The 14499-nt window shown below is 43.9% G+C and overlaps 1 protein-coding gene across 2 annotated transcripts in view; it reads left to right on the plus strand.

Moving 5' to 3' along the window:
• Positions 1 to 14499, plus strand: part of syt7a (synaptotagmin VIIa) — a 90321-nt gene that overhangs the window by 38030 nt on the left and 37792 nt on the right. For both annotated transcript variants that reach the window (XM_083654859.1, XM_083654858.1), the window contains exon 2: positions 8199 to 8302. In XM_083654859.1, coding sequence (XP_083510985.1) covers positions 8199 to 8302 — 104 coding nt within the window. The remainder of the gene's footprint in view (positions 1 to 8198; positions 8303 to 14499) is intronic.

Consider the following 14499-nt stretch of genomic DNA (forward strand, 5'->3'; position numbering starts at 1 on the left):
CCGTCCATAAAGTGCTGTTTTACGGTTTGCTTATGACAAATAAACAGTTGAATGCCTCTGAACCTGACAATGTGGTAAATCTATGATTTATAGGCTTTTCCAAATGTTTTGGGAATAAAGAAATGAATTACTTTTTCAAATGCAGTGTTTATGTTTTTCAGTATGTACAACATTTGATTGTCATAGAAATGTGTTTTTATGCAGATCATATCGACATCGGTAAATATCGGTTATCGGCCATAACAGCAATATTAATATCGGTTATCAGTATTGGCAAATATTTTCATATGGGTGCATCCCTAAGTTTGAGTAATGGGTTGTTTGTAAATGTGTGAAGCAGCAGCCAGAACATCCTGAGGCTTTGGGGCCACTAAGCAGCAGGAGAAGCTCATTCAGTTCCATCAGGTTTCTGACAGACAGTATCTCACAGTCATTTGTCCCAGTGTGTCACTAAGCACGTTTAGGTTGGTTGCAAAGCAGCAGGGATACTTGGATTGGAACAGTGGAGAAATGGGTGAGGAGGACACTCTGCTTATGAATGGAAGACCTTGACTACAGGTCGAGTCTGCTTCTATGAGAAATTAGAAACTGTGAACTTTCATTTTGAGATTCTGCCATAATCGCATTTGCCTAGATTAGCTGGTAAAGTGCCCCGGTAATAATAACCTATATGTCAAATGTGCATCACTGAAATGATATGCAAGCGAGCAGATGAGTCAGCCTCATTTAAAGAAGTGTTTTGGAATCCCCCAGTGATATATGACTGTAATCCCTCGTTAATCTGTGTTTGATGAGAGGCAGGGACACTTACAAATTGGAAAACAAGTCTGCCTGTTAGCATGCAGGGGAGAATGTCCTTGGTAAATGTGTTGAGTCCTTCCTCTGGCTTTCATATGAAAGTCATCCATTTCAATCTGAACAGTTAATTCACTCTTTCCAGTGCAGCCGCTGGGGGAGAGAATTATGCCCCAGACATTGATCGATTGTGTGATAGATCAAGACCATACATACTGTATAAAGAACTCATCAAAGAGATCAAGGGAAATAGATGTAACCAAAATGTTACCTTTATCACTCATTCAACCGGGATAAGAAGAGGGGATGAGACAATATTCTTTGACCTCCCACACTGAAGTAATAACATTAACGAAAAATGGAGCTGGTTTCAATTTCTGGCTTCTTATTCTTCAAAAAGATTGCAATATGCCTTTTCAGCTCTACTGAAGTGTTGCCCCCTACTGACTGACACAGAAGTTAAGTTATTCAGGGAGAATCATGTGAGGATGCTGCTGCTTGTTTTTCTGGCTCCTAAGGCGTGTGTGGTGGTTATTATATTTGTTGACACTTAAATAATTACGCTTTGCTGCATCGTTGAAAAAGGAAATGCCCGCCGAAAGGTGCATCTACAGTAGCATATAATGAGGACTTACAAATATAGCTACATAATGAATTGTAGAATTTGCCCAAGGTTGCAAAAGAATGGCACTGTATGTTGGACACAAATAGCCTCTACTCTAGCACATCATACTATTTTCTGAATTACTCATTGAAATTGTCTATGTAGGTAGTAACTATATTAAAACATTATGATCACTTCAGTTCGGCTTCCAACCAGAGTCTGAAGATCTTGACGAGATTTATGACTGATTCATCCATTCAATGTCAGAGGTGCTAATAAGATGATGGTGTTATTATAGATGACACCAGGCATGTGTCATATAACGTCTTAGTGGTCCAGCTCTAGTCTGTCGCGTCAGTGGGCTGAGATGGATCTTATCCCTTGTCAAGGCCCTCTGGACCCCCACAGTGTCCATCTGAGAGCAGGCAGAATGTGGGTGGCATTCTTCTCTCTCTCTCTCCCTGTGAGCCAGGCTCTGGGACTGTGACAGGCACAGCAGTCCTGTCCTGCAGCCGAGCAACAGGGAGCACACAGGGACAGAGAGCCAGAAACAAATCCAGCTCCAGCCTACAGGGGCTCAAGAGCCACTCATGTCTCACCACAGGTGCTCTCCACCTGTCAAAACGTCACTGGTTGGCTGCTGTATTACATCCTCGCGATTTAGATGGGCCTCCATTGCCCCCTCTGGACTGTGTTTTCCAAGTGGTTAGGCATGCCGCAGCACTAGTGGCCACCACCTCTCCTCTGTTCCTGCTTTGTTATTCACAAGCAGTCACAAGTCAACCAGCATCTATGGTGCTGAGAGATCTGGCTATCTTATGTAGGGATGGGGATCGTTAATTTTATTGCTATTGATACCATTTTCGAGACTGCTTAACGATCCGAGTCTTTATAGATACCACTATGGGTACTTTTCTATTATTTGGTGGAAAGCTGAGACAACAATAAATTCTTAACAGAACTGGTATTGCTTTTATTGCTTAACTGTGACTGTTTGATTGATTTCTGAACAGAATGAAATTTGATGGTGAAGCGATTCAATTCACCCTTGTTTAGTTTAACGGCAGTTGGCAGGCAATTCAATTGAATTCAAAAACTTTATTAGACAATCAATGCATATTTGTGCACCAGTGGTTTGATGTAAATGACATGACCCGGCTCTCCAGACATAATGTTACGTTATAGGGCCCGCTAGTCTCGATAGCAGAATCGATCAACTCGGACCTGATCGATTTTCGGGTTTGAGAAATTCTTCATCTACCCTCTTGACACCTTTTCTCTCTTCCCAGAATTCTTATTTTCTGTGATTATTGATCTGTACAACATCTGAGTAAGGAGAAATATTGTGCTTGAATGCCTCAAAGTGCATGCGCTGCTCTACTAAACAACCAGCCACCTTTATGTTTTGGGAAGTCATGGTGTAGTGAGCCAATGTGACATACTGAATTGTACAAAAGCATAACAAAGTAACATTTCACTGTTGCACACACAGAGTCTGCCACACGGGCAGTCTGTTTCAAGACAGCTGAGTGACATGTGTGGATTACAGTGGCTCAGTAGCTAAAGAGGGCAGAAGGTACGAGGAGGGCGACTTTGAAGTGGTGATTAGTCGCTCTCCACCTCAGTCAGAGCATAAAGATCTGCTGTGGCAGCTTTGCTGAGTGGACAATGCTCCAGTTCCGCCTGTCCAATTAGTAATTTCTCTTACCCCTGAGGACTGGTCCCTTTCTGCTTGGCTTAGCTCACCGCATGTGGGCCACATCACCTACATCAGTGGTTCGCAAACTGTGGTACTACCCCTAGGGGTACGTGGAGGTACTACAGGGGGTACTTGAGCGAAGGGGGAAAATGGAAAAATGTAAGAATAAATCATGAAGATAAATGAAACATTAAAATGAATCAGCTCAGCAGCCAGGCACTAATTGCAACTCTTTAACCCCATTTCTTATTTTGTAATGTACAGTAATATTCTTCAAAAAGTGGGTTACCATTCATGAATTGCATAATATGGATTCAGAAAACAGGGAAAGGGGGTACCGAACAAGTTTGAGAACCACTGACCTACATGTACAGTAGCGTACTGTGTGTAGCGAGGGTAAGGTTTGTTGTTGTGATTGCCGCTGTGCACTCACAGCCATCTATGCCAATGCCTCAAACCTGACAACTCAACCCTCTCTCAAGTTCTTAGCCGGGTAAACAATACTGATCACGTGACCTCACATTCTGTTTTGTTCTGCGGATCAGTCTGGCCTCCAGCAATTTCCAGACATCACAAAATGCACGGGCCAATCAGGGACCTGCCTCGTAGTTGACAACGTAACCGGCCAATCAGTAACACCGCTGGCAAAACAGTATGGTTGCTCCCGAAGCAATGAGTGGTAACGTTAACGTTAGTAGAGTGAACACAGGCATAAAGTGCAGTCATTGGAGAAATAGACTCAATAACAACAATTAAACCAGAACAAGAGTATGCACCAGCAAATTTTCTCAGCAGAAAAGATGTTTTTCTGAGTGGATTTGAGATTGGATTTGGCGATGCTGAATTGGCTGAAGGAGTTGTCTGTCAGGGCAATTACAGTCTCGCTTGCCAGACTTCCCTCCTTGCTGGGAGAGAGTCTGGCAGTGTAGATCTCCACTCTGGACTTGCGGGGAAAAAATGATCTGTTTGGTTTAACCTAGTCTCGCTGGCCAGCCTCCTCTCCCTTCTGTCCGAGGAGTCTGGCGCCGCAGGTCTCCATAACTGGGACAAACCCTCCCCTGCTCTACTCAGCTCTCCCATTGGAGCGACTGTTTCAGTCGCTGCCGGATGTCCGCTCCCGGCTTATTACAAGCTCTGTCATTGGCTCCGACCATGTCAATCAGAGTGGCTTCCGCTCCCTCCTCCCTGTATGTCGCTGTAGTGCCCTGCCGCCGCAGTGAAAACAACAACGCTAACTAGCTAGCAAGCTAACGGCAGAAACCTACACACTAGCTCGTTGCTACACGCTGAAAACGGCAAGTTGGATTGTTTGAAAGTAATTTCCAAGGGCACTGTCGCTAAGCGCCGCCCATCCCAATCCCACTCTGGAGACCTGCGGCGCCAGACTCCTCTCACGGTAGGGAGGGGAGGCTGGCCAGCGAGACTAGGTTTAACCTAGTCTCGCTTGCCAGACTCTCTCCCTACAACGGGGGATCCAATCATTTTCAGCGTGTAACGAGCTAGCATTGTTGATGTTGTTTCACAGCAGTGCAGTTATTTGAGATCGACAGATTCAACACGCACAGCGGCAGAGGCATTTGAGATAGACAGATTCATCATGGAGGGAGTGGAAAAGAAATCCATATGGTATGCAGCCGGTCATTCAGAGCGGGTCGAAGCCAATGGCAGAGCTTGCAGGGAGCGGAAAGGGATTTTCTTCCGCTGGCGACTGAAATGGTCGCCACCAATGGCAGAGCTCAGTAGCCTGTTTCCAGACTTCTCTCCCGGAAGGGAGGGAAGTCTGGCAAGCGAGTCTATAGGGCAAGTACTCCCGCCCAATGAAATCGTTGTGACTGATCCGCAGAATGAAAGAGAATGTGAGTTCACCTGATCACTATGGTTTACCAGGCTCATAAGTCCTGGATATTCCTTCACCTAAAACCCTCATATTTAACCTCCTGCCTCACTCGTCTTTGTTTTTCTCTTAAGTGAAAGGGTATATTACGATCTCATTTACCATGCCGTTGTCACTGCTCTCCCCAGTAGGCTACACAGTGACATTTATCTTCTCGTTAAGTGCATATAAACAAGATAGCCAGTTAGCCACGGCCTGCAGAGATCTAAAACAAACAAGCTACTTTCAAGTTCAAGAGTGCTCCAACTTCTGAAGGCCTCTGATCAGAAGGCTCAATGGCTTGTTCTGCTCACTTGTCAGTTTTAATGAGTGGTGTCATTTTAGAAGTGCTTCTCCACTCTCCATTTTGAAGTACTTCTCAGGCCTTATCTAGTTGCAGTGGTGGTGAGGATACATACATGTAGATCTTCATATTATATACAGTAGCAGAGCAGTTTGTATTTATCATCATTAGGCTGCATGTTTAATAGTCTCTCCACACAGCAGTTTCAGCACACAAAACACTTTAATTTATCTTTCACCTCATAGGGCATCACCTACCGGAGATTATTCCAAGATAAAGGTTGTATTTTATGCAAGGTGAAAGATAAATTAAATCACTTGTGCTCTGATAGCCGGGTGTAATGCGGACTTTTCCTAGGCTAAATAAAGCATCTTTTCTCTGTAGCCTCGCAGTGCTTAAGATTTGCATATATATCTCCATAACACGATATCATCACTAAATACCCTTCTTTTTGTCCCTCTTCATAGCCTGCGCACAGTGCTTTGGTGTGGCTTTGTACAAAGGATGTTACATTTCATGGAATGTGGAACTGGGAAGGAGCATCCAGATGTCCATCACGAAATAGAGTAGTATGGTCTCTGTCGATTCTGCATTGTATTTGGCGGCTTTTCATCCACCCCGAGCTCTCATGATTGACACAGATCATAAAGCGTGCTCTGCTGCCCCCACCCCCCCACCCATCTCCCTTTGCGACCTTCAGAAACAACACAGGACATAGGGCTGCTACATCATCCCAACCTCGGCTGGGGGCTCTGCAAAAGTGATGCGTCTTGTCCAGCCCCAGATGTCTGTTAGGTACCTGACTCACCACTCTCCAAGCCCTTCAACATTCTGAACATCCATCACGGAGCCAGTCGTGACCTAGGGCCAGTTCAGCCTCCCTTATACTTAAGATTAATCGCTACCCTTGCCAATGTCCTCCTCACTAATGGACTCACCTTTATTGAACTCTCTAAGAATATACAGTAGCCAAGCATAATATAGCCTTTGTCTATTTCTGAACCTCTCTGAGTAGTAGACATGTTTGTCATTCAGGAGTCAGAGTTGTTGCGGGTCTTAAAACTTATTAAAAGGTAATAAATCAATGTAGTGAAAATTAAGGCCCTCTTAAAAAGTATTAAAAAGTCTTAATGGCCATTTTATGAGGTATTACACAATACATTTTGCAGCATTTTTTCCCCAATGTGAATAGCCTATTTGTCCTCCTATTTTGATCCTTCTTTATTTACAGTGTTACTGTTATTACTTGTAATAAACCTTGCCTTTGGCAATTCTCTTGAGCTTTGTTCCGTCTCGGCCTTCTGTTGTTCCGGTGTTCCATGCAAGTTATTATCACAAACTAGACTGCTAAGTTCTGCAATCTCAGAATCAATGTAGTAAGTCACATTCAATGGAACTTAAGGGTGTGTCTCTGACGTGTCAAAAGTCTTAAAATATATTGAAAGCGTCTTAAAAAAGGTCTCAAATAGCTATACTCATAGTCACGAAGGAGCTGACTTTTCTAGGCAGATGGTCCCCTTGGCAGTAGACGACTAACCCAAAGTCCACAATCTGTGGCTGTGGAAAGATTGTTAGTGGAATGCAGTGTTGATCCCCGTCCTGGTTTTCCATATGAAACAAGTCTACCCGGCTTCTGCTCCTCCTTTTTCGAGCTGCGCCGTTCCCGGGGGGGACGTGGCGAGGTGAAGAATGAAAGAGGAAGATATGATGAGGACGAGGGGAGTGAGATGAAAAGGCCAGAAGTGACAAGCAAAGGAAGGGAAAGAGACAGCGTGAGGGGGGGAGAGCACAATCCTTCTTATTGAAAAGAAAGCACGACTGTTTGTCACTCAGCTGGCGCAAATGCTTTCTGACACCCATTTATCACTGTACCGTATATTTAGGATGGAGAATTGTCAGAGGCAAATCACGCATATGAACACATTAGCATCTTCCCCGCTGTGCAAATATCAACGCTCATTGAAGATTCCCCCCCCCCCCCTTGTCCTCCAAAGGCCATTGAATTGTTTAAAATGTGGAAAAAGTGCAATCTGAAACGCAGTGTGTTCACCAGGGTCGATTCACTTATAGTCAATATCATACACAGCATGTGCACAGACGCAGGCGCACAGGTGCATTTCTCACAAACACACGCGCGCACGCACACACACACACACACACACACACACACACACACACACACACACACACACACACCAACGCTTTTTTTTTTTTTTTTTTTACTACTCTCTACCCGAGCTGCCTGTCTCACTGGGCACCCAGTGATAGCCATTAATCACGGGCTCTCTTGTATTGTCAGCCCAGCCTTCACAGCCTGCCCTCCTCCGCCTCCCCCTCCTCCTCCCTCCACCACCCCCCCTCCCCCCTCCCTTCACTTTCAGCCCGTCAGTTAACAAGCTGTGACACCATGACAGTGATGTGTGTGCAGCTGACTGATGCCTGGCCAGGCCCCTTATTGGAAAGGTATTGAAATGCTCCGGCAAGAAGAAGAGGCTAGTGATGAGATTGTGTTTCTGAGCTCCTTATGATAGAATGTCAAACTGGCAGCACTCCCATAGCTATTCAATTAGAGGTGGAAGGAGAAGATAGAGCTTTTTGGGGGGTCGCCCCCCTCTGACAGCATGATGTACTGCGGCTTACGATCACTTATTGCCCTATAGTAGATTGCCACAAAACTCCTGTGGGTATTGTGCACACAATGGGGAAAATGTATGCATGTATGCAAACAAACATCACAGTTTTTTTCTCTTTTTCTGCCTCCCTGTGTGTGTGTGTGTGTGTGTGTGTGTGTGTGTGTGTGTGTGTGTGTGTGTGTGTGTGTGTGTGTGTGTGTGTGTGTGTGTCTGTGTGTGTGTGTGTGTGTGTGTGTGTGTGTGTGTGTGTGTGTGTGTGTGTGTGTGTGTGTGTGTGTGTGTGTACACAGGCTCAGTTTCCCTCAGTGTGTTCCTGGTCTCTCTAGCGGTGACAGTGTGTGCTGTTTGGCTGGTGGCTCTTTGTGGCGTCTGTGGTTGGTGTCAACGCAAGCTGGTGAGTTTACACACACACACACACACACACCCACACACACACACACACATGCGCGCGCATGCACGCACACACACACACACACACACACACACACACACAGACACACACTTGCGCGCGCACACACACACACACACACACACACACACACACACACACACAAAATAAATAACTAATAATAATTCACCAACTGACATAACTTCCAATCACATTTGCTTTCATCGTAACATGCTTTAATGATCAGAGAGACATTGCCTGCTGTGGAGTTGCTGAAAAAGAGACAGTTCAGTATACAGGAGATAGAAAATGTGTGCAAATAAATGTATGCAAATATTATGAAAATGTGTGCAAATATTATGTACCGTCTTATTGTGTATTGAGAAGGTTCTGTTACAAGACAGCGAGTAAGGAAGGCACAGTGTATAGAGACATATTGGCTCCTGTTACAGCAGTGTCTGATGTCCACAACAGCTTCATCAGTTCAGCCTCATGCTCATATTCAATATCGCAGCGACAGCATCAGCACACTGACGACGCGATGTTTTATAAATTGTCAGGTGCATGCAACATTTATGACAGTGTGGGTCAGTCTGCTTGACAATCCCATTTTGCTGCAATAGAAATTATTGAAGTGAGATGAACAGACTGGAAAACTGTATCTTATTAGATAAAACAGATGGTGACAAAGTTTTTTTCCTTTGGGGACATAATTTGCAGTTGTAAAAAGGTAATAAATGGCAATATAGTGCAATATTAAAAAAATCGCAATAATACTCGTGACTTAAGTATCGTGATAATATCGTATCGTGGTGCCTCTGGTGATTCCCACCCCTACACGACACTCATATAGCATCAACGCATGTCCATTCATTGTGGGGAACGGGGAAGTGGAGTGAGCAGACTGACCTCCGATAGAGGGCATGTCCATGTGATTATGTGGTATGAAATGTGATTGATTAAAGGGAGGTAACCACTCATTAGGCAGACAGAGCCGTAGGGCTGAGTACCACTTCACTTGACTGATTTCCCTACATTTGCATGGCTTTAAAGTTAATTGATTTGTGATCCCTGCCGTGCTTGTACTACTCAGGAACACAGGTCAGCCATTCCAGTTGACATGTTGGCCCCCGCGTTGTCCTTGTTTCACCTCACCATTGCACTGCTGTGAAACTTATTGGCGCACAGATGGGAGGATTTCTCACTCTAACTGGCAACGCAACGCGCACCACAAGCTCTAGCCTCTACAACCATTTCTTTGCCTTGCAATGCTACAATCACCAATTAGACTTCTCCCTCACTTAGATCTCTTATTTATGTCGTTAGGATCGTATATGAACAAGGGGGGAAATGGTCCGTGCTAAAATGGGACAACGCTACGACGACAAAGTCCCCAATTGTTTGCTTCACTGGAACATCAGAAGTTACATTTTGATATTCCACATTAAGGTAAATGGAGCAGTGAATCACCCCTAGTTTGGAGCTTGTTCTGCTGCCAGCACCTTGGATAGTCCCAGAGGTGCTCTCCAGAGCACTGCTGTAAATGGATCTTATTTCTATCCTGTGACAGTGCCTTGCAGCAGCCACAGTGTGGGGATAGGCTGACATTGTACTGGCCTAATGCCCCTTTGAAGGCCAGACACTATCAAGCACATCCTCATGAACAAGATGATGTACCTCTGTCTCAGTGGAGCTTTTGTTTTGGTCTTATTTTTATTTCATAAGCATGCTTCTCAGTCTGGGTCATATATATATTGGCCATGGGAGTGTAGTTGTAAATAGCACTGAGTGGCATTAAGATGTTAATTAAGGCCTTTTAAGTCTCCAGACCACTTGCTGTGGGAAAATGTCAACCATCCAATGGTGTGAAACTACATTATCCACAGTGTTGCTTAATGGATAGCAGGATAATATCATGGGTCTATGGTAAATTACAGTGATTTACATGATTATAAACATTCATTTTTCATTTTTCATTTTGCTTTGACAAAACATAAATCATAAACACAAATAGGGCATACTACTAATCTTAACTATCATTAAGTGAATGCAGATACAGTACATTTATTTCATCATCCATAAAGTATATTATACACGATATAATGTCAGTGTTACTCTATGCGTGGCTCACCAAGCTTTGATTGGTGGTGGCTCGCAGAATACACCTCATTCAATGTGGAATATTGCAGAATATTGCCCGCCTGGCGACTTTATTTCTCAAAAGCGGTGACTTTCTCTGACCAAGCATGTTAATGTGTTGAATCCCAGAGCATTTGGTAATAAATTGGTACGGTTGATGGCTGTTTTCTCTACTTACTTTTCTAATCCAGAGAGGTCTGAGCGCTTCACACACAGCGCAGCCCCTCCCCCCACTGGGACCAGGGACTGTAGCACTTGCCCTTGCTACCGGTGTATGCTGTAACTGGCCCCGGCGGGCGGAGTCAGCACTTAATTGGGCTCAGGAACGTGATGTCAAGTGTCTGGAGACCCACCCACTTTCGCCATATTCTTTGCTGTCACGCAGTGTCTGCACTGGTGTTTTCCTTTTATTGGCAGGTGGAGAGGGGGTGGAGCTTGAACACAGGGCAAAAAGCCTAGCCTGGTAAACCAGCCGGTCACCAGAACTCACATTTCATTTCGTTCTTTGTTCCCGTCTGGCCTGAAGCCTTCACAACAGTCTTTGCAGTGGGCGGAAGTTGGGCGGGTGTACTTGCCTTGACAGACAACTCCTTCAGCCAATCAGCGTTGGATCCAGTCAAACCCAAATCCACTCGGGACAATGGCAAAAACATATTTTTGGCCCCAGAAACTCCACTGTTGCAGACTCCTGTACTTGTTTAATTGTTGTTATTGAGTCTATTTCTGCAATAACTGCACTTTATGGCTGTTTAAACTAGACGAACATTGACATTACTCTTTGAGGCGGACAGGCAACAGGGCGGCCATTAATGTTTTGCTAGTGGCGTTCTGATTGGCCGGTTACGATGTCAACTCTGGGTCGCTGATTAGCTCGTCCGCTTTGCAGTTTCTGCAGACAGCCCTCCCAGAGTTGAGGCCAGATGGTCTCGCAGAACCAAATGAAATGTGAGTTCACATGACCTGCTGGTTTACCAGGCTACAAAAAGCCAGCTGGTAGCATCCTCTTGTAGCCAATATTATGAATGAGTTATGGTTGTAAACAAGAAACAAATCAAACAATATGGTGGAAATAATCCCAGAATGCAATGCGCAATCACGTGGTCTCCCGAGCCCAATATTAAAAGGGACTACGCCAAAGCGTGCATATATTGATATGCAAATTATCATATGATGTCACCTGGCGACTTCTAGCGACTTTCTGACCAGCCAACAGCTACTTCCTTGGAAAAGTTGCTGCTTCAAATGACCATTACAAGTTCAAGCTCATCAGCAGATTCGATACGAGACTTTATTCAGGACTGTTTTGACTCTGTATTGAAGCATTTGATAAAAAATAGTGCAATGTTGTGTTGCACCATTACAAATTTACTGTTATATATATTTTTAAATTGTTGATGTTTTATTCATTCACATTATTAGACACTTTCTGATGATTAAAATTAGTGTAAACCATAAAACACAGAATTCTGAAAAATTTAAACTGGAATAAAAAAGTGTTTTTTGGTATAGTATGGTATCAGATAAAGGGCCCTACAAGATGAGCTAGATGACAACATAGTACAGTAGGCAGATATTTGATGTTATGCGGTAAACGTGGCTCATTGTGCTGCCACTAGTGTAGCTCTCATGGAAAAATAGCGAGGATCACTAGTATGTGAAGAACAACCATGACAATTTGACAGCTATAAACTCTGTTGTTCTGAAAAAAGAAATGGTGCAACTCAGAATCTGTTTCTGCTCCCTGAGTTCTCTTGATCTCTTTATCGCTGCTATTTTCCAAGTGTGACACTATTCCCTCAACACATGAATAGAATGTATATATAATCATTTGCATAAGCATGGATGCTTTCAACTCATAGTGAAACCCCCCGTTATAGATACTGTACATAATATATTCATGTATGCCGATTTGCTGTGCACAAAAACATTCTCATTAGGTGAAAGGTGCTCAGTGGCTTTGCCTGCCAGTTCCTTTCTGCTGATTTGGCATAAAGCAGACCACAGACCTATACACATGTACAACTTTCATTTTTAACATTTCATAGTGCACTGTTTGAAAACGTCAGCTTTCATGTTTGCCCCATGCTTCACGTGTCAGTTGCGAGTGGGCCCATGCCAGTTTTGCTTCCCATTCATAGGTTAATAGACAGAACATTTTGGGTGAGTGTTGCTTTCGGTGTTTTAGTTTTAGCAGCCAGCACATCGGGTTTTATTTTAAAAGTCCTTCATGCGTAAGCATCTTGAAGCCTCCCTCCTGCTTGGCTTTCTGTTATCTAAGCCCCCTGGAAGTATTGTGCATTGAATGCTATCCTCCCCTTCTGCTGCTTAGCAGGAAGCTAAAAGTCTGTTTGCTCATTGCTGGGTATACAGTAGATCCATCAACATGAAATGATTAGAGGACGAGCTTAATCACTGTCACGTTTTAAATCACTTCACAATTTTTCCTGATAGGTTTTTGTATCATTTGTTCCCATCTAATTTATATAATTTATTGTTGTTCCAGTTTTATTGTTATATTCAATTTGTTAATGTTGTTTGTTTATTTTACTGTCTGTTATTGTTTTGATGGTTATAAGCCACTTTGTAACGAGAAAGGAAGTTTGTAATAAATTATAATAATATTATTAATAACACTAGAGACCGTCTTGTGGTGGGATCACACCAGCCGTGCCCTGAATGTGGGCCAGGGGCGTAAAGTGGCAGGGGTCCAATGCGGATTACACCCATTTTCCCACTCGACCTTCATTGTGATGTGAACTCCACACACCTGTTTCGTGGCTTCATCTTGCATCCTTTTGATGCTGTCGCGGTGACAAAATCTGTCCACAGACAGACCACAAAAAACACCTGGCATAATACTAAAAACCACTTCTGTACTTCCCGCTACAATAGGTGTCTCTAGGACCACATTTTGCCATGATGACAGACACACACACACACACACACACACACACACACACACACACCCCCTCACATTTGCACACACACACACACACACACACACACACGCACACACACACACATGCACACACACACACATGCATGCATGCACGCACGCACGCGCACATACACACACACACACACACACACACACACACACACACACACACACAGACTCACAAGGTGAAAACAATACCAGCCCCGCTGTCGCGGCTGGTAATTATTAATGATAATACAGAAAGTTTAGTAATACTATGAAGCTCCGAGTCTCTGACGCAGGGGACAACTGTCGCCAAGAGACTCATTCTGAAGGAGTGGAAGTCCCCCTCTCCACCTTCTTTTCAGCTGTGGCTGATGGACATGGTCTCAGTTATACATATGGAGAGACTCCGGTTCCTGAGGACCAATTCACTTAAGAAATTCACAACTGTTCATCATGGGCCCCTTGCGTGGGATCCCACACACATCTCTTACAAGCACATAAGCACTTGACGCGGCTGGTAGCGCCACGCTGTAACGTAATGTTGATGAGATGCATGTTTTTGTTTTGTTTTTTTGTTTTTTGTCTGAGCCTGTTGTTGTTGTTTGTTTTGAGGTTCTGAAAATTGCAAAATAAAATATGGAGAAAAAAAATACTATGAAGCTCCTGTGTTGAATCTGAGGACTGTCCACAAGGACTCTTGTCATAGGTGTTTGGTGGGATTTTCGCATATCAGGGGTGGTGCTGCTAACATCTGTCTGAACAGCAGTACTGTAGCTATTTGGCATTCAGAAGCCCTCTGCCTGCCCCTATGAGCCTTGTGCTGTTTGATCCGTGACATGGTTGTGAGTGGAGTGAAGATTGAACCAAACCAGATTCACACCCTGATGCTCATCCTTCCAATCCCTGTTGGGCTTGTATCAACAACCTCCAAAGGAGTCAAGAGTTCAGAGTTGTAATGATGATGATGATGATAGTAATTATGCTGAGCAGGAGAAAGAGAAGATATGAAGCACAGTATAGAATTTGAAAGGGAAATTGTATTGTAATTATGTGGATTAAAATTCCTGACATGTTACATTTAAGTAACATATAAATCACATGCACTTATCCAATCTTACATCAAATTTGCTGCCCCTGTGAT

This window comes from Poromitra crassiceps (assembly GCF_964638095.1).
Source record: "Poromitra crassiceps genome assembly, chromosome: 18".
Lineage (NCBI taxonomy): Eukaryota > Metazoa > Chordata > Actinopteri > Beryciformes > Melamphaidae > Poromitra > Poromitra crassiceps.